The sequence below is a fragment of the Schistocerca americana genome, chromosome 3 (assembly GCF_021461395.2).
Source record: "Schistocerca americana isolate TAMUIC-IGC-003095 chromosome 3, iqSchAmer2.1, whole genome shotgun sequence".
Classification (NCBI taxonomy): Eukaryota; Metazoa; Arthropoda; class Insecta; order Orthoptera; family Acrididae; genus Schistocerca; species Schistocerca americana.
This window is the reverse complement of record NC_060121.1, coordinates 758,315,212-758,339,924: the sequence shown is the minus strand read 5'-3', so window position 1 is coordinate 758,339,924 and position 24,713 is coordinate 758,315,212. Positions and strand designations below refer to the sequence as shown.

Genomic DNA, 24,713 nt, shown 5'->3' with positions numbered 1-24,713 from the left:
CTGCAGTGGTAGATCCTTTGTTTGCTGGGCAGATAATGATGGAGTATTAGGGAATGTAGAGACTGGAGTTCTGCAGAGGACAGGCTAAAGTCATGCTTTAGGGACCTGAGGAAGGTTTGTGATGCAATGCTGGATGTGAGGAATTCTTGGAAGGCTTTTAAGGGATGATTTTGAGGTAGTGGTGGTGGATCAAGTTGGTATCGTGGTCTGAACTGTTCAAGTCAAGGTTCAGTGTCAGGTTTGCTGCTGTTTTGGGATTGGGTTGCAAAGCGATATTTCCAATTGGTATTATGTGTGAAGGGAAGTAGGTCTTTCACCAAAGCAACATGATCAAAGGCAGGTTTAGGGCTGAAAGTGAGACTCTTGGATAATACAGGTAATTCAGGAGGAGAGAGTGCTTCAGATCAGAGGTTAAGAACACTGTACTGTTGTGACTGGTTCTTGATTCTGTGAGGTAGTGGCGAAGGCTGTGGGATGTTAAGGAGGTCGGCCAAGCTCGGTTTGCAGAAGAGGAGTGGTGGTTGATGGTGTGGCTGTTTAGGAAGCTGCAGAGGAATGTCAACGGAAACACCATTGTTCAGGTAGCTTAGGAGTAGGTGGGATAGCTTTATGAGGTGAAGTCTGGTATGTTGTTGCAGTTTGAAGTTGGCTTGGCAGATGATACCATTCAAGGAAACCTAAGGGACAGGTGACTGCAGGATTTTGTAGAAGGAGAGAGGTATGGCAGAATGGAAGTTGGCTGATGAGGCAGATAGATCACAGATTAACCAGGTGAGAGCAAGAGATTGTTGTATTTGAAACTGTAAAAGAGCCTGCTGTAGGGTAGGATTGCATCTAGAAACAGGGACTTTCAATGTTAGTCCTTTTGGAGTAACTCCAAGGGACAAGCAGGTTTCAAGAAACAGAATGTGGGACCTTAGTTTTGATGATGGGTGAGGACACAGAAGACAAGTTTATTAACATAAAGTAATACATGTACCAAATGGACTCATCGCCATTACTTCTCATTGAAACATGCCATAGTGAATTATGGTTCCCACGTTGAAATAAGTTACACTTTATCCATGGCACAGTTTCATGAATAAGTTAGTTCCATTAAGAATTGAAAGATCATTTGTGATCACTTGAAAATAACAGAGACAAAGTTCACTGGCATACAACAACTTCTAAGGGAAGCCTCCCTTGATTGGCTTGTAAAGTGATGTCCGTGGTGGCTGCACCATGTGGACTAACATAGAGCAGTATGTAGGCAGTGCGGTAGAGAGTGGAGCATCCTGGGTGGTCTTGGTGGTGTCTGATTAATGAGCTACGAGTGTAGCCAGCTCCTGGCCTGGACTGAATGAGCAACTGATTACCTTGCTGGAGACTGCGCTTGGCCCCAAGTATTCAGCAGGTGGAAGTATGTCTGTGACCATGTGATGTGCATATAGTACTTGTTTCCTCAAGAACAGTGTCCTCAGTTTCCTGGTATGTGCGCTGCTCTGAAATGTGACTGGTGCCCCCAGGTGGAGCCTTCAACAAACAGTGAATCAACAGACTGTTTGTATGCAGTATTGTGTCCATAACTGTGATGCCCACTTATTATTAGTCTTTGGGGGAGAGACTCCTGCAGGCAATAGGTAGACAAATCCGCAGGGTGAAGATGATGTAATGGCAGCATAAGTAGTCAGCCTACAGCTGAATACAACAACAGGCACAACAGGACAGTTGCATTTTCATTTCAAGTAGAACCTTCTGTTGTTTGCAATACAGTAAAGCAAGTATGCATTGAAATTTGAAATGTTTTGCACAGCTACATAAGAAATTACTTGAGCCATGTCAATGTTGAACCAAGTCAGCCTTTAGCACTCACAGAGACATGCACTCTAGTATTTTGTATTGCAGTTAAGTGCAGAGCAACCTGTGCCACATTTTCAGTAAGGGGCTATTTTGTAAACAACTAGCACTACATCATTCAAATAAATGAACGCCTTTAAAGGAAAAGGAACCATGTGACTCCTCTGTGTAACTGTTCCCAATATCAAATTTCTGTTGTGTGTTAGCTATTCGTAATTGTGTAGTAACCACACCGGTTGCTATACCCACGGCACACAGTGGATATAAGTCAGGCCATTATGGCAAGCATAGTGTGCACTGAAATTCACACAACTACCTGAGGTGGCCACCAGGAGCAGCCCAGTCATCGACCGTCTTCACCAGGCCCACTGTGTGCGTGCAGCGTTACACCAGGTACACCTGTTGGGTACAGTCATGAGCCTCCAGGCCCCCAGTTGAGAAATTTTTTGACACATTTTGGGACTACCATCACTGTATTATTGTTGTTGTTCTCGCTCTGTTTCCCAATAAATTTTATCTCTTTCATTGTCAGAACACAAGTGGCAACGTGTGAGGGTCAAATTTTGATGCGTTTTGGATTCAGTGGTTTTTCTGCTGTTTGACTCTTCCATGGGAGATTTACTCAAGTCAGTTCTGCAAAAGCAGCCGCAATCCCCCTCCCCACACCCCTCCGGAATAATCCGTAGAAGACTGGGACTCTTTCATATTTGTCACTTACTGTGCCAGTTAGCTCCGCAGTACAGCATTCTTTTGATGATATGTGTATTTTATTGTTGTATCACCACAAGGGTACATGTGTGGTCACTACTCATGTTGAATCCTGTCAGTGTCGCAGAAAGCTGCATCAATTGTATTGAGCTTTGGTGGCAGTCATAAGTGTCATTTAGTCACGCCTTTGTCTCAGGAATCTTATGCAGACACCATGGTCAGAGATGCTATCATTAATTTGGCCCCAGATGAGGTGTGTCAACATTCCCTTCAGTTTGAGAACACCACATTGAAAAAGGTTTCAAAAATTGCACAGTCATTGGAGGACTCCCGTGCTACAGGGCACCAATTGGAGGTTTGAGCAATCTTGCTGTTGTTGACAGCGTGCAGTGGCAGCACATGGAGCCAAACGCACTGGGGAAGAGGCAGTCACTGCAGTAGAAAAAGCTAACTGTTCTGCCACGGACAAACACGTGATCACAACAAGAATGACAAAGGCCATTTCCTTCGTGCCCCTCTTGTTTCATACAGCATGAGTGGGCAACATGCCGCAATTGATGGACCTCTTGTCTTAAAAAAATGGTCATGTAGCAGCAGTATGTCAATCTGTGCCCTGCCAGCAGTCACTGCAGAAATCAACAGATGTTATTTTCATACAGTTTCGTAATCATGTTTGCTGTTGTCTGCAGACCAGAACAAACTTTTAATTTAAGTGCGGGTGATGAATCAGCCATTACTCAACACGGGGTGCCGACATACGCAAGGCTCGGGTCTTCATCACTGGCATGCGTCAAATGCCGTTTAGTAAGCTATAACAGACAGATTCAGAAGGATGTAGGTTGCAGTAGGTACTGGAAGATGAAGCTTGCACAGTATAGAGTAGCATGGAGAGATGCATCAAACCAGTCTCTGGACTGTAACAACAACAACAACAGACAGCAGATTCCTGTTCTCAGCCGGTTTGTGGCTGACACAGTTTACAAGTCAGTTGTCAATTTTGTTACATACTTGATGGTTAACGATGCTAGTACTGAAAATTTGTTTGGGTTGGGTGCCTTTGTTGCTTTTGGTTTTTCTACTACGGATGCAGTGCATCTGAAGTTAGATCAAGAGCCTTGTCACAGATTGGATTTTTTGTGTTCTGAGTTTTTGGATCTGCTTGCCCGAGGACTAAGTTGTGCAAACAATTTCACAGCATCATTTCCAAATCATTTTCCCACCCTCGTGTCTTTCCAGTGTGGCCGGTGCCATTAGCTTTATGTGACCAGGTCAGGGTGGAGTGATGACAAATGCCACTCTTCTCCTGTCCATCTTACCATGACCATGCAAGCAATTGCTGTGAAACTTCTTGCAACCTTTAATATCACAGTGTGTTCTTTGTACCTGCCCCCTCTTCGTTCCACTCCATCGCTCAGTCACCTTCTCCAGGACCTTTACAGTAGCGGGAACCAGACTCTGGAATAACCTCCCTCATTATTTTAGAGAACTTAAAAACATGACCAGCTTCAAAAAACAGTTAATGACGTATCTACTTAAGCAACAGTAATGCCTTCCTCTGTACATGAGTGCACTTCACATCATTACTTCCCTCTTTCCCCCTCCTTAAATCTCCCTTACCCAAAACTCGCTATACTAGTAAACATCTACTTTACACACCAAGATATTAATGTACATCTGCACAAACCTTCATTACTATTGCCAATCTTTCTCATGTTTGTCATTATTATTTGATTTTTTTTACTGTTATTATTATTGCTTTCACCATAATCTGTATGTATAGCACCTGTTGTAAAAATACTTCCGCATTTACTTTATTAGGTCTTAGTCACTAGTCTTTATTCATATTGTCACTAGAGTAAGCTAATTTTCTCATTTAAACTATGTTCATGATGTAACTCTGATGTGTGAAATGCTGGATGTGTGGAACACTGGTCCGATGTTAGAGAGGGCCTGATGGCCCTAATCTGATCAGGTTAAATAAATAAATAAATAAATAAAATAAAATAAATAAATAATGATGCTTTGGCTACAGATGCACTGGCGGAACTCTTCCAGGTGCTTCCATGCCCGTTCCTCCTTGTGGGGGACTTCAATGCCCACAATATCCTGTGGGGCTCAGCTACCACTTCCTCCAGGGGTTGGATGATCGAGTGACTCATCCATTCTGAGAATATCTGCCTTCTGAATGCTGGTCAGATGACTCAGTTTTCCACAGCTACAGGGTCTTTTTCAGCTGTTGACCTTTGTTTTTGTTCCCCAGCTATTGCAGACACAGGTCAGTGGGAAGTAGCTGCAGATTTACATTCAAGTGACCACTTCACAGTGTGGATTCATCTGCCGACTAGGACGGTGGCCAACAGGAGACCTTGCAGGTGGATGATAAAAAGGGCAAATTGGCTGCAGTACAGGTGACAGTCTATTTTTAACAAAAGGATTGTGAACAGGAAGTGGTGGCCCACATCACTCGTGAGATCCAAAGGGCTGCCGCAGAGTCCATCCCCAGGTCTAGTAACCACCTCAGACGATGGCCTGTACCTTGGTGGAATGACAACTGTTGATTGACAATCAGGGCCAGATGGACAGCTCTGCGGAACTTCAAACACTGTCCAACTATAGACAGTCTTCATGCCTTCAGGTCTGCAAAAGCACATATGAGACGAGTGATCAAAGAACGAAAGAGGGCTTCCTGGAGGGAATTCACAACTTCCATTAATTGGTCCACTTCTGCTGCGCAAGTTTGGGACCCAATAAGACCGATTTCAGGCAAGGGGAGTACACAGTCCCTTACAGCCTTGTCAAATAATGGGGTCTTGGTGGACAAGCCAGAAGACATGGCTCACGTTTTAGCTGAACACTTATTTACTGTTACCATGTCATCCAGACAAGCTTCAGCTGTTCAGGTATTCCGTAGGACTGCAGAGATGAGGAAGCTCAATTTCTTCTTGCATAATGAGGAAGTCTGCAACCTTCCATTCTCCATGTGGGAACTGGAATCAGCTTTGTCTGCAGCCAGAGACACTGCTCCAGTACCTGATAAGATCCATTATGCCATGCTTTGTCATCTGTGCCCTGAAACGAAAGGACCGCTTATCTCTTGTTTGAGTCAGATCTGGTTTGATGGACAGTACCACACGACTTGGAAGGAGGCAACATTAATTTCATTCTGGAAACCAGGCAAGGGCCGTAGTGCCCCTAACAGTTATCAGAGTGTCACCCTTACCAGTTGTATGGGTAAGATTCTTGAACGCATGATCAGCCGCTGCCTCGTCTGCCAGCTTGAGTCCCGAGGTCACCTTGCCGTTCCCAGTGTGGTTTCAGGTGCTGCCATTACACCCTTGATAACTTAATTCTACAGGAGATGGCAGTACGGGAGTCCTTCTTACACTAAAACCATTTGGTTTGTTTGTTTTTTGACCTCCAAAAATCATATGACACTACTTGGCAATACAACATCCTTTGCCAACTTTGTGAATGGGGACTACATGGATGCTTGCTGCTTCTGATCCAATCCTTTCTCGAGGACCAACATTTTCGTTATTGCGTAGGCGATACCATGTCTGACTGTTATGTTCAGGAGAATGGTATGCCCCAGGGCAGTGTCCTCGGTGTTACATTGTTTTCCATTGCTCTTGATGGCATTTCCTCCACAGTCAGGAGCCCTACCAAATGCTCTTTGTTCGTGGATGGCTTGGCAATCTTCTACTCTTCCTCTGATCTTACGACAACGACGAGGCAGTTAAAGCTGACCATTAAGAGGATGGAAACCTGGGCCCAGAAGCTGGTCTTCGGTTCTCACCAGAGAAGACTACAGGTGTCAGTTTTAACCGTGCTTATCGGAGTTTTAACCAACTGGTGCTTACAATGGGAGACAATATTTTACGTTTTTAAGACACTGTGCACTTTTTGGGTTTATTATTTGACTCTAAATTAACTTGGCTCCCACACCTGTAGACCTATGAACAAAGGGCTTCCAGTCATGGAATATTTTGAAATGCCTTGGCAGAAAAACATGGGGAGCTGACAGGTCCTGCCTCCTGCCGTTTTATAGGGCATTTGTTCGATCATGCTCAAACTATGGCAGTGTGGTCTATGGATCGGCCCATCCTTCCTGCCTCTGGATGTTAGCAGAGGCTGGTGAACCACCACACTGGATTTGGCGACGTATCCTTTTGGCTGGACAGGCAATGAAAATCTCATTGTCATCTCAGTCATTGGCATTTAGTTCAGTGATCCAATCCACCTGCAAATGACTGTTCAGGAATAAGCCCCAAGCGACCAAACAAGTCATTTGGTATACGTGCTACAGACTGTCTCAAGGATCTGGATATCTCAGGCATGAAAATACACACCAGGAAAGGAACACACTGCTGTCTTCAGATGCCCAATGTGATTTTACGCTTGACACAGTACAAGAAAACTTGTACTCCATATTTTGTTCGTACAACTTGTTTTCGTCTATTTCAAGCACATACCACAGTTTTATCATTATTTATACAGGTGGATCCCAGCAGGAGAATGCTCTTGGTTGTTATGTTGTTTTTAAAGTGCATCTTCCAGAGCAATTTACAAATTCTGATGGTACTGGAGAGGATTCACAGACATCATCGTACGAGTTTTCTTGGCTGTTCTGACTCTCTTATTGCAGTGCAAGTTCTTCACCAAATGTATCCAGTAGACCCACTGATTCAGCTCATCCATGATTGCTTACAGTGGCTCCAACACCATGGCAAGGAGGTGATATTTTGCTGGGTACCTGGCCACATTGGAATACAGGGTAACAACATGGCCAACAACACTGCCAAGGAAGCATGTTGGGATAGTGCTGCCCATCAATGTTCCATCTGTTGCATGCCATCATCTCATTTTCTGATAGATGCATCATGCATCAGTAAAATACTGAATGGTTGTGGGTGACAACAAAATGTGGTTGCTCAAATTGACCACAAAGGCTTGGCAGACTCCATGTCAGCCTCGCCACTGGAAGGAGGTCTTCATAGTCCTTTCACATATGGCTTCCTCCTCCGGCGGGAGGATCCACCACTCTGAGAAGTTTGTGGCGTGCCACTTTCAGTTCAGCATATTGTGGCCAAGTGTGTCCTGTACACTGATATTAGGGTAGCCCTCAGTCTCGCTGGAGATCTGCCCACCATCCTCGCAGATACCGATACTACTGTTACAAGAGTGGTGAAATTTTATGAACTGTCAGGCCTCATCCCTAAATTGCTGGGGAAGGGTGGCAGACTTTAATACATTATAAACTGCTCTGCATGCGGGGACAGCCTTCGTCCCCACTCATGAGATTTGCGTGCTGACTTTTTGTCAGGGTGCTGATGACCATGAGTTGAGTGCCCCCTCAACCCAAATAATAATAATAATAATAATAATAATAATCAGGTTGGAGCTGGATTGCTAACTTCATTGCGAGTGATGAGCCCGATTCGTTCAAGTGAATGGGCTACGCCCTTAGTGATCATAAAAAAATCTGTTAGGGTCACCTTCAGCTCTGTGGAGACTTCAAGGTCACTGTTCATGGACAGTCAGTCATAGACACTTACGCCCTGCCTTGCCCGGAGGTGTTACTGAAAAATTTGGCTGGGGGCCAGTTGGTTTCAAAGAATGAATTGGCCAAAGCCTACCTTCACATTGCATTGTACATGACATCAACATAGGGGCTTGTGGTTAATATGCATTTCGGCTCCTTATCAGTATCAACAGCTAGTTTTTGGTGTCACTAGTGCTTTTGCCATATTTCAACATATTTTAGAACCAGTTACAATAGTTTACATTCATTTCATTTCTACATGATATCATTGTGACAGGTGCTGCTACGGAGGATCACCTATGCAATCTCCATTCTTTGTTTACTGTTCTACAGGCCATGGGGCTCAAATTTTAGTCTTTCTAAGTCTCAGTTTTCTCAGCCGTCCATAGTTTATTTGGGTCATGAAGTTTCTAGGCAGGGCGTGCACCCTATGGATCAACATGTTGCCACCATTATGTCTTTGCCCCGTCTGTCTAATCTATGAGAACTTCAGTCAGTCCTTAGCAAAGTGACATGCTGTTACATGTTTATTCCCAGAGCAGCTACTATTGCCTGTCCCTTGCATCTGTTGCTTTGGAAACATGCTCCTTCTGTTTGATTTGCAGCTTGTAAGAATGGATTTGTGCAGCTTAAGGATTGTCTTCACTCTGTGCAGTGTCTTTCAACATTTTGACTCGGCAAGCATTTGGTTCTGACCAATGATGTGTGTGAGTATGGGATGGGGTCGGTTGTGGCCCAATACCATTTCCTTGGCTAGCTTGTCTACATCCTTACGTCTCTGTCTCCATTCTTGTCTCTGTTCTTGTCCCTGTACAATTATGATATCCATTTTTGCCCCACTTGCCAACATGAAAATGTGGATGCTCTATCCCAGCTTCCCATGGGCTGACCCCTCTGTCAACCACAAGGAACTGCTCTGTTTTCCATTGGATACAGAGGCAAGGCACATGGTGGATACCTTCCTCATCACCAGTTCCTTTGTTGTTTCTGCTGTGGGGCAGATCCGTAGCTCTGGCAGGTCATACAAATGATACAACATGTGTGGCCTGACAGTTTGCCAGGCTGGACATTGGGCCTGCTTCGGAAATTTTATGTGATGAACTATCACCCCTCCTTGTTTGATGACACATACTCTCTGGTCAATGGAAGGGTTCACTCACTGTGTGTTGGTTCCAATAGCTCTGCAGTAGGAGGTTCTCTACTTATTACATCAGGGTCACTGGGGGATCTCTCGCACAAAATTGTGGGCATGCAGCCATTTGTTTTGGATTGGCATCAATTGGAACATGGAACACCCAGTCGCAACATGCTGCAAATGTTTGAGTCAGCAGGCAACGCTGTGCACTATTTTTTCAACAAGGCCAGCCCCTAGACAGCCTTGGGTAAGAGTCCACTTTGATTTTGCTGTTCCTTCTTTAGACACTTTCTGGTTATCAGCTATTGATGCTTCTTCCCATTTTCGTGGTGTCGTTCATTGTTGGTCTGCGACAGCAGACGCAATTGTCAACCCACTGCCAAAAATATTCTCGATAGAAGGCTTGCCTTGCACTATGGTTTCAGACAATGGCTTTCACGGGACAGTCTTTCATGGACATTGCTACACATAATTGCATTTGCCATGTCATGGTGCCTCCCTTCCATCTGCAGTCTAACGACACGGCAGAATGCCTTGCCTGAACATTCAAGACTCAGATGCACAAGTATTAGAAGCTATCTGAATCAAGGAGGCTCTCACATTTTTTTAAGCTCTTACAGAATGACACTGATTTGGACCAAGAGTCCTGCAGAAGCTCCTGCATGGCCATCAACTGTGATTGCTGCTCAACCTTTTGCTGCTAGCCCGGCACCGCCAGTTTTGTCAATCTTCAACTCTGGCACACCAGTCTGGGTGAGGCCATTTGGATGGTACCGTCATTGGATTCCGGCCGTCATCCACACCTGAGACAATCGCTACATCCTTATGGGTTGCACTAAAGAGTGACTCATGGCACGCCACCAGAACAAGTTGTGTCCTAGGGTGGGTGCAGGTCTCCCTCTTAGGGCTGTGGGCCTGATGCCTTGTTCATCATCATTCCAGGCCCCTGCAGGGCTCACACAAGCCAGGTTGTGTTAGCCTAACTGGAGGTTGGGGCTTTGTGTGCCTGAGAAGGTGCCACCATCAGTGGGGACAGAAGCTGGGTCTTTGTCACCAGAGCCTCTCCTGTCCATCCCACCATTGTCACAGTTCATGCTGGTACCCCTCTTCATGTTTTCAGCATTGAGATGGCTCCCATCCCCCTGTCACTGATCCTGTCCACCAGTCGCCCCAGGTGCACGGATGGCAGGGGTACCCTTCACTTTTACCTGGACACTATGGATGTCTCTTCAGTCATTGTATCCTGCATGGTGATGCCTGGTCTTCCCTCTCCTTCCCCATCCCTTTACCCCACAAGCAAGGAGGAGTGTAGTAACCCACCAGTTACTACGCCCACCGTCTACAGCGAACATAAGTTTGACTACTGTGGCAAGTGTAGCGAGTGCAGACATTCAGACAGCGTGCCTACTGTTGTGACGTAACAAGACTGTTACGCCACTTGGTAGGAGCCGGTGGAAAGGCACGCGTACACACACGCCGACGGGCGTCAAGCACTGGAACAGGCTACGTAATTAATGCTATGAAGAAAAGTACGTAGCTGGATTAATACTTATCTTTAATCAATCATTGTGGTACATCACTCTTGACGATACACAGGAGACTTTAATTACAATTACTGTAAGGCTAATGGCGCCTTGCTAGTTCGTAGCCATTAACTTAGCTGAAGGCTATTCTGTCTCTCGGCTAATGAGAGAGAAAGCCTTCGTACATCTAGTCGCTAGCTAGGTCGTCCGTCCAACTGGGGCGAGTGCTTGTTCATATCACGAGACCTGCCTTGTGGTGGCGCTAGGTCTGCGATTACACAGTGGCGACACGCGGGTCCGACATGTACTAAATGGACCGCGGCCGATTTAATCTACCACCTAGCAAGTGTGGTGTCTGGCGGTGACACCACACCTACAACTACCCGAGGCAGCTGTCAGGGGCAGCCTGGTCACTGACCGCCAGCAGGGGGTTTCCATATCTGCACAGCATGATATCAATGACTCCTGAGGACAGCGTCTTCATAAGGACAAGCACAGACATTGTAAATGTTTCCAACAAGTGCAACAAAACTGAATCTCTTCCATGACCATGTGTTTCCTTGGGTTAATAGTTAGAACAAACTCATTAGGTAAGCTCCATGGTGACTGCAAGTGCTAAGCATACTGCAATCTTTGGTGTATTGTCAAAATTATGTCAGAGATGTTTCTCTTAAGACTGAAGTATTACTTTAAATTGCAGTGTGGAACTGTTGTGTGAAATAATAGCTTCAGCTGTTAGTGTTAGAATCAAGCATAGAAATAATTCGTTTCGACATCGGGAATCCCACATAGGGATAGGCAAATCTTTTTTCACTTAAATAACTGTTTTACATAAAGCCCACTTTCAACAAAGATTGCCTTTCTCTCTATTTCAGTTTTTTATGTACTTTTTTTCCTTTTTGGTTTCATTGTTGTATACATATTTGCAATAAGTTATATCCCAATTCAGTACATCTTCCAGATACTTTAAGTTGTAATATGCACTAATTAATTTCCAGTACATAGTACTGAACTGTATTGTACTTAACGTTACCACTTTTTGTCTAATATATTGCAAGTGTGAAAATTAAAATCTTTACAGATATATGTTCCATTTAAATCCAGTTCAGCACTATAGCTTCCCAGGCTTTGACCTTCTTCAGAATGTACTTGTAATCTATGTTACCTGTATAGTAAAAGAAATTGTACTTCCTCACCATCTCGATAAGATTTTTTTCTGTTTGCACAATTTCCACTGCATGGCTGTGTACTCGCTGATATGGCAGATTGGGTATACTGGTACTGCTGGATCAGTGTGAGAGAACAACAGTTAAATACACCTGCAGGGGCACACACCCACCAGCCGTGGCAGCTAATCTGTAGTTTGAGACAGCGTAGTGCTGGATGCAGCAGCCTACTGGTCGCTACTGTGCAAAATCGCCCTTGTTTGATTTACACGATGCAATAACGAGTGTTTCGGCAACTTGGACTGGCTATAGGTTGAGGCTACATTATGTCTAGTCAGGCTTTTAATACATGTTGTTATTCATCCATATCATTCTGTTATACATATTTTATACACCAAAAGAACTGAAAAAGAGAGAGAGAGAGAGAGAGAGAGAGAGAGAGAGAGAGTGTGTGTGTGTGTGTGTGTGTGTGTGTGTGTGGTGTACAGCAGTGGAACTGAAAAAAGGAATGAAGTATTTCTCATTTGACCTTATAGTTCTCATTTTTGTCTCCATTATTCCATGTCTTTATATGTTGGTGGTGGTGTTGTGGTTTTCAGTCCAGAGACTGGTTTGATGCAGCTCTCTACGCTACTCTATCCTTTGCTGTCTCTGACAGAATTACAATGATCCATAGAATGTCAGTTCTCTTTCTGCTGGTAACGACGTCCTCCTGAGTAGTCCCTGCCTGGAGATCTGAATGGGGGCCTATTTTACCTCCAGAATATTTTACCCAAGAGGACTCCATCATCATTTAATCATACAGTAAAGCTGCATGCCCTTGGGAAAAATTACGCCGATAGTTTCCCCTTGCTTTCAGCCGTTCGAAATACCCGCACAGCAAGGCTGTTTTGGTTAATGTTACAAGGCCGGATCAGTCAATCATCCAGACTGTTGCTCCTGCAACTACTGAAAAGTTTGCTGCCCCTTTTCAGGAACCACACGTTTGTCTGGACTCTCAACAGATACCCCTCCATTGTGGTTGTACCCAAGGTACGGTTATCTGTGTCACTGAGGCACGCAAGCCTCCCCACCAACGGCAAGGTCCATGGTTCATGGCGGGGGGGGAGGGGGGGGGGGTCTTTATATGTATACATTGATATATGAGTGTCTTTGTATTTATACATTGATATACGCTGAAGCACCAAAGAAACTGGTATAGGCTTGCGTTTTTGTGTTTTCAAACACAGAGATACGTAAACAGGCAGAACATGGCACTTCGGTCAGCAAAGCATATATAAGATAACAAGTGTCTGGTGGAGTCATTAAATCAGTTACTGCTGTTACAATGGCAGGTTATCAAGATTTAAGTTAATTCGAACGTGGTGTTATAGTCAGCACACAAGCAATGAAACACAGCATCTCCAAGGTAGCAATGAAGTAGGGATTTTCCCATACAACCATTTCACGAATGTACCGTGAATATCAGGAATCCAGTAAAACATCAAATCATTGGCATCACTGTGACCGGAAAAAGATCCTGCAAGAACAGGATCAATGACAACTGAAGAGAATCGGTCAGCGTGACAGAACTGCAACCCTTCTGCAAATTGCTGCTGATTTCAGTGCTGGGCCATCAACAAGTGTCAGCATCTGAACCATTTAATGAAACATCATGAATATGGGCTTTTGGAGCTGAAAGCCTACTCATGTACCGGTGATGATTGTATGACACAAAGCTTTACACCTCATCTGGGCCTGTAAACACCGACATTGGACTGTTGATGACTGTAAACATGTACCTGGTCGGACGAGTCTCATTTAAAGTTGTATCAAGTGGATGGATGTGTATGGGTATGGAGACAACCTCATGAATCCATGGACCCTGCATGTCAGCAGGGACTGTTGAAGGTGGTGGAGGCTCTATGATGGTATGGGGTGTGTGCAGTTGGAGTGATATGGGGCCCCTGATATGTCTAGATACGACTCTGACAGGAGACACATACGTAAACGTCCTGTCTGATCACGTGCATCCATTCATGTCCATTTTGCATGCCGACGGACTTGGGCAATTCCACCAGGATAATGCGACACCCCATACATCCAGAATTGCCAAAGAGTGGCCCCATGAACAAACTTCTGAGTTTAAACAGTTCCCCTGGCCACCAAACTCCCCAAGCATGAACATTATTGAGCATATCTTGGAAGCCTTGTGATGTGCTGTTCAGAAGAGATCTCCAGCCCCTTGTACTCATGGATTTATGAACAGCCCTGCAGGATTCATGGTGTCAGTTCCCTCCAACACTACTTCAGACCTTAGTCAAGTCCATGCCACGTCGTGTTTGGCATGTCTATGTACTTGTGGGGGCCCTGCATGATATTAGGTGTGTGTACCAGTTTCTTTGGTTCTTCAATGTATCAGTTTCCTTGAAACAATTTTGACAATTGAAGAACACCCTCCTCTTCCAGTATTCCCTTCCACCCCAGAGGAAAGCATTGTTACAGTAGACTCTAATAACACACTGTTTAAATATTGCTGTATTATGTATATGAACTTTGTTACAATCATGCAATCCTTTCTGTTGGCAGGTTTGTACCAGGAAAATGTGAAAGTCTGACCAATGACACTATGTGCGAATCAATAAGGTTTGGAGTGAAATGTTTGTGGATACCCCATGCAAACAAATGTGTTTCTCTGTCTGCAGATAATTTAATTAATTTTAAAAATTACAGGTAAATCTCTCTCTCTCTCTTTCTTTCTCTTTCATGTGCCTGGTAATATTTTGCAGTTGCTAAATATGTGTGGAAATAGGATACATGTCCTTATCTCCTCCTCCTGCCTCTCCCTCTCCGTGTTCGTATCTTCCTGCCCCACTCTATGCCCATTTCCTCCTACCCTCTTCTAACCCCTCTCCCTGACTTTGCACCTTGCTTATTGTTATTGTTCATAAAACCTTAATTGGGAATTAAAGTAACTTAAAATGGGTGGGTAAATGTTTGGGATCATAGGTGTACAGTCTATGGGGAGACTGTCCTGTTGCTGTATTCTTGAGGATAGTAGCTTCGATGACTGTATTTCACATAGTTTTAGTCTGTGAATATGTAGAATTAAAAAGTTTTGGGTGATTGAGATTCTATAGCAGTATTTTAATCTCAATCCATAATACAGCTTTCCTGTTTTCTGTTGAAACATCAGTGAGCAAGAAAATGAAACCACATATTTACACAGTACAGCATAGCACAACAGTTTTTCTCTCACAATAGGTTTTAACAGGCAACTAGTGCATTGTTGTTAAAACATGTAGCCCATATGAATGCTGATTACAATATCATGCAAAAATTTAAAGTAAATCACTGAAGAACTTTTAATGATTTTTGTAACGAACATCGACACAATTTTACCTGAATTAATTTTCGCTCCTGGATTTTACAAAATAGATATTTACTTGTTTATTGTGAGCAAAGAAATATACTACAACAAACCAAAGAAAAAAGTAATTAATACTTTAAGTGAAAGAATGTGTAACATAAAGGACATGCTAGGCAGAACGTACATTTTAAATGAAGTACATTAAAGTAAATAAGATAATGCAGTGTATGTCATTTAAATTATATTAAACCAGTAGCACTCATTTTCCTTGATGTGATACAAAACACTCTGCACAAACAAGTATTACATTTGTGGCATATTGTTCTTGGAGCCCTTTTTGAAATTGTCTGCAGTGCAGGGTCTTCTTTATTTCTGTGGTACCATAGGCACCAAATGATTTTTCTCATCGTATCTCCTGCAGCGTGACCAGGACCTCTAGGAATTGTTGCATTGGAAGTCAGGTTATATTATATAATGTAGTGCCAGAACTGCAGTTGTGGTATGTTCATACCTGTCTTTCTGTAGAGAAGTCGCACATTATGTACAGACACATCCAGTAGCCACGTAAAAATTGGCCACCACCATTTCATTCCTCTTATACTCACCCTATATAACACTATATTTTCATTCATTCAGTCAGTCCTACTCATATTTTTGTTGTATTCTTCAGTAGCATGTGGTCAGGATATGAAGATTCTTTTCTTCTGTGTAAGTAGACATTCTTTAGGCAAATGAGTCTCCCAAATAGTCCCAGTTGAACTATAACCTCATTCTTATAGGTGAGCAAGCAATGTTGATGATGTAATCAGATTGTCTAAGTAAAATTTGTAGGGCAGACTTTTACTTTTTCAGGAAGTGAATCAATCGTTTGAGCCAGAGGTGCAGCACATTTTCCAAATGCATTCTCATACACATCATTGTTTTGTGGATCAGTTCTTTGGCATACTTGAAAATCCACTAAATAATCCATGTTTCTGTTTAGGCACTATGTTTTGTACACAAATCTAGCGGGTTTACCTCCCAGGAAGTGTGTTCATCCACGCCTATCAAAATACTTATCATGCTCTCATTATAATCCAAATCTTGCTCAGGTTGAATGTGGAGAGAAAACACTTTTCTTAGCATGTCTATTAATGGATGAAGCTTCCACATTTTATCATTTATATTTATTTGTGTATTACCATATGAGTGAATGAATCTCATAACTGCTTCTAATCTGTCCTCATTATGTTACGCACAATTTCATTTCTCATGTCCCACCTTGAATATGTAACATCATCCTCTTAGTAGAGTATTGTACCCAGAGAGAATTATATTTCCTAGAAAACCTTTTATCCCTTAATGTGTTATTTTGAGATCTGGGCTGTTCTTGACGAAAACATATTTTGTTGTTTCAGGGATGAGAAATTTAATTACTTTATCATTCCAAAACATTTCAAAGCACTGAACTGGAGAAAAGCATCTGTATTTAATATGATCATTCTTAGGAAGTATAGCATTGTCATTTTGCAGACCTTTCTTTCACCAAACTCTGATTGCAGGTTTTAGGAACTGTAGCTTTTCTGTTTCATCTGAGTTAACATTTTCTGGCTTATCATCGTGAGAGTGGTCAATCTCAAGTTCACCACCTAACCTGTTTCTGTTGTTCAAAACTGCTTTGCACCAGTATGAAGTTACCTATCTTTCCTTCACCATCTTCGTCACCAGAATCTTCATCTGACTCCACATTAGCATCAGGAGGCTGAATAAATATATCTGTTGCATCATCTTTCTCCTGCTCCTCAAGAATAGCCAGGATATCATGCTCAGACTGGCCACTGAGAAAGAAGGAATCATTATTTGATTGTCCTGCCTAGCATAACATATGTGCAACACACAATTAAAACTAGTTTAGGAACCATGACAATGAACTTAATTTTGTAGCTAGCCTGTATCTTAAATTTCAGTGCATTTAAAATTATAATCAAACAGAATTTTTAAAAATTTTGTGATATATTGCAACAGAAAATAATACTTACTTCTTAACCCGAGACATAATACTATTTAGAAAAAATCTTTAGTAATTAAAGCACCAGACACTGTCCTCTCCCTGTTTTCTGCTATCAGAAACTTGCCTAAAAATCAACAGTGGAGCATTCTTACCTGAGAGACATACAACAGTAGGCATTCGAAATGCATGCATTGTTGCCAGCAAGAGAAAATAATGACAGAATGTTACATGACATGAGTATTACTCTAGGCAGAAATTGGTTAGACAATGACTTGTCATCGCTCAGTATAAGTTATAGGGATAAATGGACTGTACTGTTTGTTTGTATTACTTTCAGTCACATTCAGTATATGCTAATTTGACGTTCACATTTTAAATATATTTTCATCCCATGATTGGTCACTAGTTGTTTTTTATAATTACTTTACACAATATAGGAACATATCATATATATGGTGAAGTTGTGTGGGGCCTTGCATCAGCCTTCCAATTTGTAGTTTGTATTAAATAACAGGAAATAAAATTGCTGTAGTGAGTTGTTAATTATGCATTGTAACTGAAATATGTGTCTTTTTTTCAGTCTGTGCAAGGAAACTACCCAGAGTAGCTGCAGTGACTGTCAGGACTGTACCTCATGCTCAAATACTTTTGGGTGTGAATGGTCTAATGAGAGTAGTTCATGTTTACTTAGAGATGCAGATAGAAAAATGCAGGTGAGCTATTGTAATGGAAATAGTTGGTACTTAGAGACCAGATAAGTATTGCGTTTTTTTAATCATATTAATTCTAATTGTACATTTAAATTGCGAGTGGTAATTTTTCTTTTATACATTGACTAAAGTTGTTTGTAGCCTGTATGTTCATTCAGCCACACAGTCACCATCAGTTAGATTCTTGGAATTGTAAATAGTAATGCTGTAAAGGAAATTAGCGATATATAGATGACATTCTTGCAGGTTAATAGAGCATAATGTTGTAATTGAAGAGTTTGGTTGTGAATACTGATAAATTTATGTAGAAGGATGTTGGCTTGTAGAAACTCAACAGCTGTAGGCAGATCCTACTGTCGCCCTGTCAATGTTCGTGTCTCTTACACAATATAAAATTCAGTTACAAATGGAGAAATTTTGAGTCTATAACTGAGCCCCTCATGTAAGTGGTAAGAAAGTGAAAACCTTGAAGTACGTAATCTGTTCTGAATGTGTCCTGACCTTGGTTGAACAAGAGTGCTGTTCCTTTGTGTGACTCCTCTATGACTCATGATGTGTAGCATCAAGTTTGAAGTAGACCTTTGTTGATTGTGATACCATCCACATTTTCTGCTGAGTAGCAGCTTCAAGGCACATTGTACACTCTAGAAAGACTTATTCAAAAGTAGTGTTTGATAGTCTTGTCATTGTGAACTATAGTCTTTGTAGAAATCCGTGCTCTTTCTGCTGTGTGATGTACTTCAGTACATCCGTAACTGCCTAATATTATTTGAATACCCGATAGCAGAGAATTAGCATACATTGTATTGTGGAGAATTGGCTTAATGTAGCACTAGATGCGGTTTACAATGGAACAATTGTAGTGTTTATTTTATTCTTCATGTATAGAGATAAAATTGCTGCACAATTATGGAACATCTCACTGCATAATATAAATTTGTAAATGACATGCTGAATAATGATGACAATAACAATTAATTTAAAAGCAATAGCAATGGCGAGAGAATGGGGAAGATGACACCTGTGACCTATGTTTGTTGAGAACGGTGCTGGCAATTGTCTGAAATGAATTGAAGAAATTCACAATTAGTATGATCAGTCAAATAAAAATCCTGAGCTCTCACTACAGGAACAACACTGTCTAAATTACATTAATTTTAATAATGTGCAGTAATAACAGACATTTTTAAAGTGCAAGATTTTTATCTTGGGAAAGGATCATATACTTCTAAATGTGGCATTTGTCTTATACTTCCTTCAGTCTTTGTAGAAGGCTGCTGAAAATGCAGAATACTTTATTCCTGAATTATAGAAAAAGATATTTTCTCCACATAAAGATTAATTTTCTGGCTTATTTTCACTGAATACATGTAGCTGTTATTTTTAAACAGCTGTGTAATGCCAACAAGAAATTTCATAGTATAGTACATTTATTGTGATGTCAGAGTAGGAACCCCCCCATCTTGTTATAGTTGAGCTCTGAGGTTCATAACTTGAGATAATATATGGCCTGATGTGACTACTCCATATGACATTAAGGAATGATTCAAAGTGTATGCATGTATCATAGATGCTGACAGTACACAGTATTCTGATAGCAAAGGTACATGTGTTTGACTTCTACAGGCTGTCGTGATTATGTGCCTTAAATAGCTTCATCTTTGGTGTCCTGATAAGATGCAGAACTCAGTTAAGATTTGCAGACTTGTTTTGCCTGGTCCAAAAAAGGATATACACTACTGATGTACATGTACCAACTTTACTTGGAATTGATACAACTGTAAAAATACTGGACAACTCTCGGACAAATGGTCTATACCTAGGTGACGTGACGAGAGATGGGACAAAACTTTTATTGTGTAAGGGAGTATTGTGTCACCCCTAATACAATACTTTGTGAGAAATTCATTGTGTTGTGTGTTCCTGTTGTATCAATAATCCACCAGAGCAGCTTTTTTTATATTTTATTTACAACTATTGGTTTTAAGGTACCTAAGTGCAGCCTAGCTATCATCAGCAATCTCATGCACACTTTTTTCGGCTATATGTATAATTTTTACTTGTGTTGGAAGGTCTTAAACATTTAAATTGCATGTCGGAGACATGGTATGTTATTAAATGTACTTCTTTATGAGAATCAATTGTATCATATTTAAAAATATCAATAATAGCTTATTCAAACAAAAGACAATCTTAAATCTTAATAGTGGTATAAATCAGTTTTCAAACAATGGAAAATCCAAGACGGAATGTAACAGTATTGTGAAAAGAATAGTTGCTAGTCACCATATTGTGGAGATACTGAGTCACAGGTAGGTAAAAAAAAAAAAAAAAAAAAAAAAAAGTAAGCTTTCGGCCAACTAGGCGTCTGACTTCAGCTGCCAGAGACTGTGGTCACGTGTGTGTGAGCTGTGTTAGCACGCGTTTGTGTGTGTGTGTGTGTGTGTGTGTGTGTGTGTGTGTGTGTGTGTGTGTGTGTCAGTTGCCTATTTTTTTTTACCTAACTGTGACTCAGCATCTCTACTTTATGGTGAATAGCAACTACCTTTTACATAATATTGTTATAAATCAGTTTTCATCAAAGATAAAAATTTAATAACAGACTACACAGAAATTGATATTATAACAGTCATTCACAAATATGACAAAATAATAGCAGTTAATAATTGGAGAAATAACTTTTAAGATCTTGTAAATGGGTAAAAATTTTTACATAAAACCAAAAATTGTACATCCAGTTAGTTTGACTGTATCTAGGCACTGCTTAAGAATAAGCTTCTCCTGAAAATTTTTCTGATATTGGGTTGATATCATACTTTAAGACCACTTGGTGGGAAAAATTCTGTCTTAAGTGTTTTTCTGAGAGCCTTTTGTAATTTATCGTCCACATAGCAGAAACTTTTCCGTGAAATGTCTGTGAATCTTCTGCTTTGCCTTACATCTTGCAAAGTCTGCTTGTCAGGTGTAGCTGAGAATAAAACAGTTGAACGGCCAGTCATTTATCAGATGTTTTAAATTTTGACAGGAAAATAGTATGTGAGTTCTAAAAATTCTTCTGATTTGTTTAAAATAGAGTGAAATTGATAAAATTGTTACAAATCCATGCAGTAGAAAGGTTGTCGAGTATTTATTGTAATAATGGATTGCATTTATATCACATTTTAACATGTATGTAGTTTATAGTATTCACATTGTTGTTACTTGTCATTAGTTTCAATGTTCAAGGTGCTGAATACCTTAAAATGGCACTGATAATGAACATTGGGAGAATGCAGAGCATATTTTTTCCACTTCTACAAAGTTTTTGATCCAATGTAACTATGAATGCTCCATTCATGAGCAATCAAAGTGTTGCACATCTAAAAGTAATTGACACAGAGCTTTGTGAGGAAATGAGGCCACCCTTCGGGGTGTGCAGACTACTCCTGTTCATCCCCACATATAGTGGTAGACGGCAGACAGTGCTGACTGAAAACCTGTTACCAATGAAGTGCCTGCTGGCCAAGGTACCGACACATCTCCCCTAGCACCCTCACTAGTCACTTCCGCTGGAGGTAGAGCTTACATTGCCACACTTTCCAGATGCGACGCACACTGAACCATCGCTTGAGTAGTCTCTTCTCCCACTTCGATGAGGCAACATCTCCGGGCCACGCTGTTGGCAGCTCGTACTGCACAGCACCACGTAGCCCGTGTTGTCATCTGCTGAACTTTGCCGGTGTATTTGCAGACAGCAGGATTTTGCACCCACGTCCAGTGTCAGTGTTTTTTCACAGTCCAATTATTGAGAGGAGCACTACTGTATTTTCTGCCCTGCCTTCCCTTGAGGGGCTCCCCTTGACTGCGGCCATACAAAGCCTGATGCTGGATGCCTGGTTCATCTCCCCGGCATCAGCACCTGGAATGCTATGTCCAGTATGGTGTACTTAGTGAGGTGAAGTACAGTGTGAGCCAGGAGAATCGGGCAGGTTTATTACCATTGCATCCCTAGCTATTTTGGCACACCTTTACCACCAAGCGCACCACTGAAGAGAGTTTTCTCGTACCACTTGATGCCACTGAACAAACTACTGTAAACTATTCATGGTCCGCTCTGTGCAAAGACTCCGCCATGAGCAAGGACCCCTCTTCATTAAGAAGTAGTAACTTGTTAATTTTTGTTATTGTTCCCAAGAGTTAACAATAATATATCCAAACTAGCTCACTTTCCTCTTTCAGCATGCCCCCTTATTTATTGATGTCTTTATTAATAAGTGTTCCTTTATAAACATGTATGGCCCCTAGGAATGTAGAAGGGACAGCTTTCTAGGTAACATTATTATGAAAAGGATAGAGTGCTACTAAGCATATAGAGGAAACAATGAGCTGCAGACAGACACAACTTTTCACAGATAATACTGAAGCAGCAGCTGTAATCAGTTCTGTGAGAACTGTCCTCGACATCTTTCTGCATGTTCTGAGTAATTATGCCCACAGGCCTCAAATTTGTATGAGAATTCTTAATTTTATTAATTGCATTTAGTTGTATTCTTGATTTAATTAAAAATAGTGACCACTCCTCCACATGGATTGAAGTGGTAGAATGGTCAAGATACTGGACTCAAGGTCAAGAGCATAATTTATGTGGTAACCCTCTGCCTGACTCTTAAATCATCTTTTACTCTGATTCCTGTTTCTTATTTTTTTTTTTCCCAAGTTGAATAAAATTAACATGTCCGGATTGCACATGGAAATCAATGCTATAAACATTAAGAACCCAGTGATCATGGTGATGCAGGCTAGTGATTGAGCACAATAAAAATGACATGCAATTTCTCTCTTGATATTGATTGTAGACCTTCAGTGCTGTTTTTCTATATTCAGTTTTTAATCATACTCCTACTAGTAGAATTATATAAAACAGATCCATATAGCATTAATCAGTTTGGAAAATTGAGTATGTAGACTTTGTTGCAATTATTGTAGCATAATGGCATTGCATTATTACATTTGCTTGAATGCACTGCATTGATTATGTTTTATTGTGTACCTGTTTTCTCACAGGTTTTACCAGCAGATCGTTGTCCCAACCGTGAACTTGCAGAATGTAATCAGCTGCATAACTGCCAGGCCTGCACTAGTAACACTCATTGCCACTGGACTTACGAGGTGCCATGCAAAGCAGTGGGAAATGTTTCTGTTGTAGAACCACAGGTAAAAATCCAAAGTATTTTATTGTGCAATCGTTTAGAATCTGCTTGAAAAAGGCACATTTTTGGTGCTGCAGTGGTACATTCATAATACACTGCCAATGATTTTAAAAATTTTGAATTTGTCGAGCCACTAGATAATTAAAATAAATCTGTGGTTTCCTGATACTATACAGTGTGTAGTAGTAGGATGGGCTCTATAACTTTATGTTGGAACTCTTCCATTTGGTCTGTGTTTGCATAGAAAAAACAATATGAGAAACTGAGTCTGCCTTGATGCAAAACACATTGTTATATGTTTAGTTATTTATTTTCCCAAACTAGTTTCGCCGACAAATATCACCATTATCAGTGGTTTTTTTAAATCTTATTTATTGTATGTTACGGCATGTTTTTAAGAATTATTCTCGCCGTTTGCAGCTTATTTTCTGTGCCTTTTTTCTGTTTGCCGTTTTTTTCTCAGCGTACATCATGTCATCTTCAGGTTTGTTGGATGGCATGTAGCTGATTCTGTACACAGAAAAACAAAACTTTCGCACTTTGTTTATGATCAAGAACATTACACCATGTAATGATTAAAAAAACTCACTGATTATGGTGATATTTGTCACCGAAACTAGTTTGGGAAAATAAATAACTAAACAAATAACAAGGTGCTTTGCATCAAGGTAGACTCAGTTTCTGATAAATACAGGCTCAGGAAAACAGTGTGACAAGAAGAATGAGTGTGGTTCCTTCCTGGAGGACTACATCATGAAATGGTCATTGGATTGTTAGACTGGCTCAGACAAGTAGGTGGATGGCAGCAGCTGAAATACAGATAGAGGCTACAGGATGAACGTCAGCAGAGACTCTATGGAACAGATTGCTAGAAACAGTGTTAAGATCTCAAGTTGCCAAACGTCATTTTCTGCTGACGCAATACCACATAAAACAAAATTTTGCATGGTGCAGAGTCAGAGTCAATGGCAGTCAGATTGCTGCAAATGCTCCCATAGATGACCTGGTAAAAGGTCACAGGAAGCAGCAATTCTGGAGTCCCACACCTGTGCAACTCCTGGAGTCGGTGTGGAAATCTATTGGATATGACAATAGGACCAATTTGGTAATCGTAAAAGAGAGGCACAATACTGTGATACAAATGATAAACCCAGTTGTCATACGCTTCAATAGGTGACTGACATTCCACACAGATATACCACTATGATAGTGCAAGCGCTCACATTGCATTCTTGACTAGCCGGCTTGATCCTCTGCTTTTTTCACGAATACACCATAGTGCATTTTTGAGATAAAATGGGAAGACATATACATACATAGCTGCCTCCTGCCAGCAACCTTCATTAACTGACCCAGCATGGTTTTCAAACATGACAATAAATTCCTCAATATGACATTTGGAGGCTCTTGGCTTCTATGCCAGAAAAATAAAGCATATTTTTGCCCATGAGAGTCACAAATGTCATACTGATGTCGATGGACATAATTTCCAGTTGAATAAATATTTAATCATTTAATGCCTATTGTGTGGTTATCATCTCCACAAAGTTTGAAAAATATCATGA

General features: G+C 41.3%; 1 protein-coding gene across 1 annotated transcript in view; it reads left to right on the top strand.

Annotated features, from left to right (window-relative positions):
* LOC124606897 (attractin) overlaps positions 1 to 24,713 on the top strand; it is a 289,667-nt gene that overhangs the window by 101,880 nt on the left and 163,074 nt on the right. Inside the window, exons 11-13 of the mRNA XM_047138997.1 lie at positions 14,479 to 14,622; positions 17,830 to 17,962; positions 23,003 to 23,152. Coding sequence (XP_046994953.1) covers positions 14,479 to 14,622; positions 17,830 to 17,962; positions 23,003 to 23,152 — 427 coding nt within the window. The remainder of the gene's footprint in view (positions 1 to 14,478; positions 14,623 to 17,829; positions 17,963 to 23,002; positions 23,153 to 24,713) is intronic.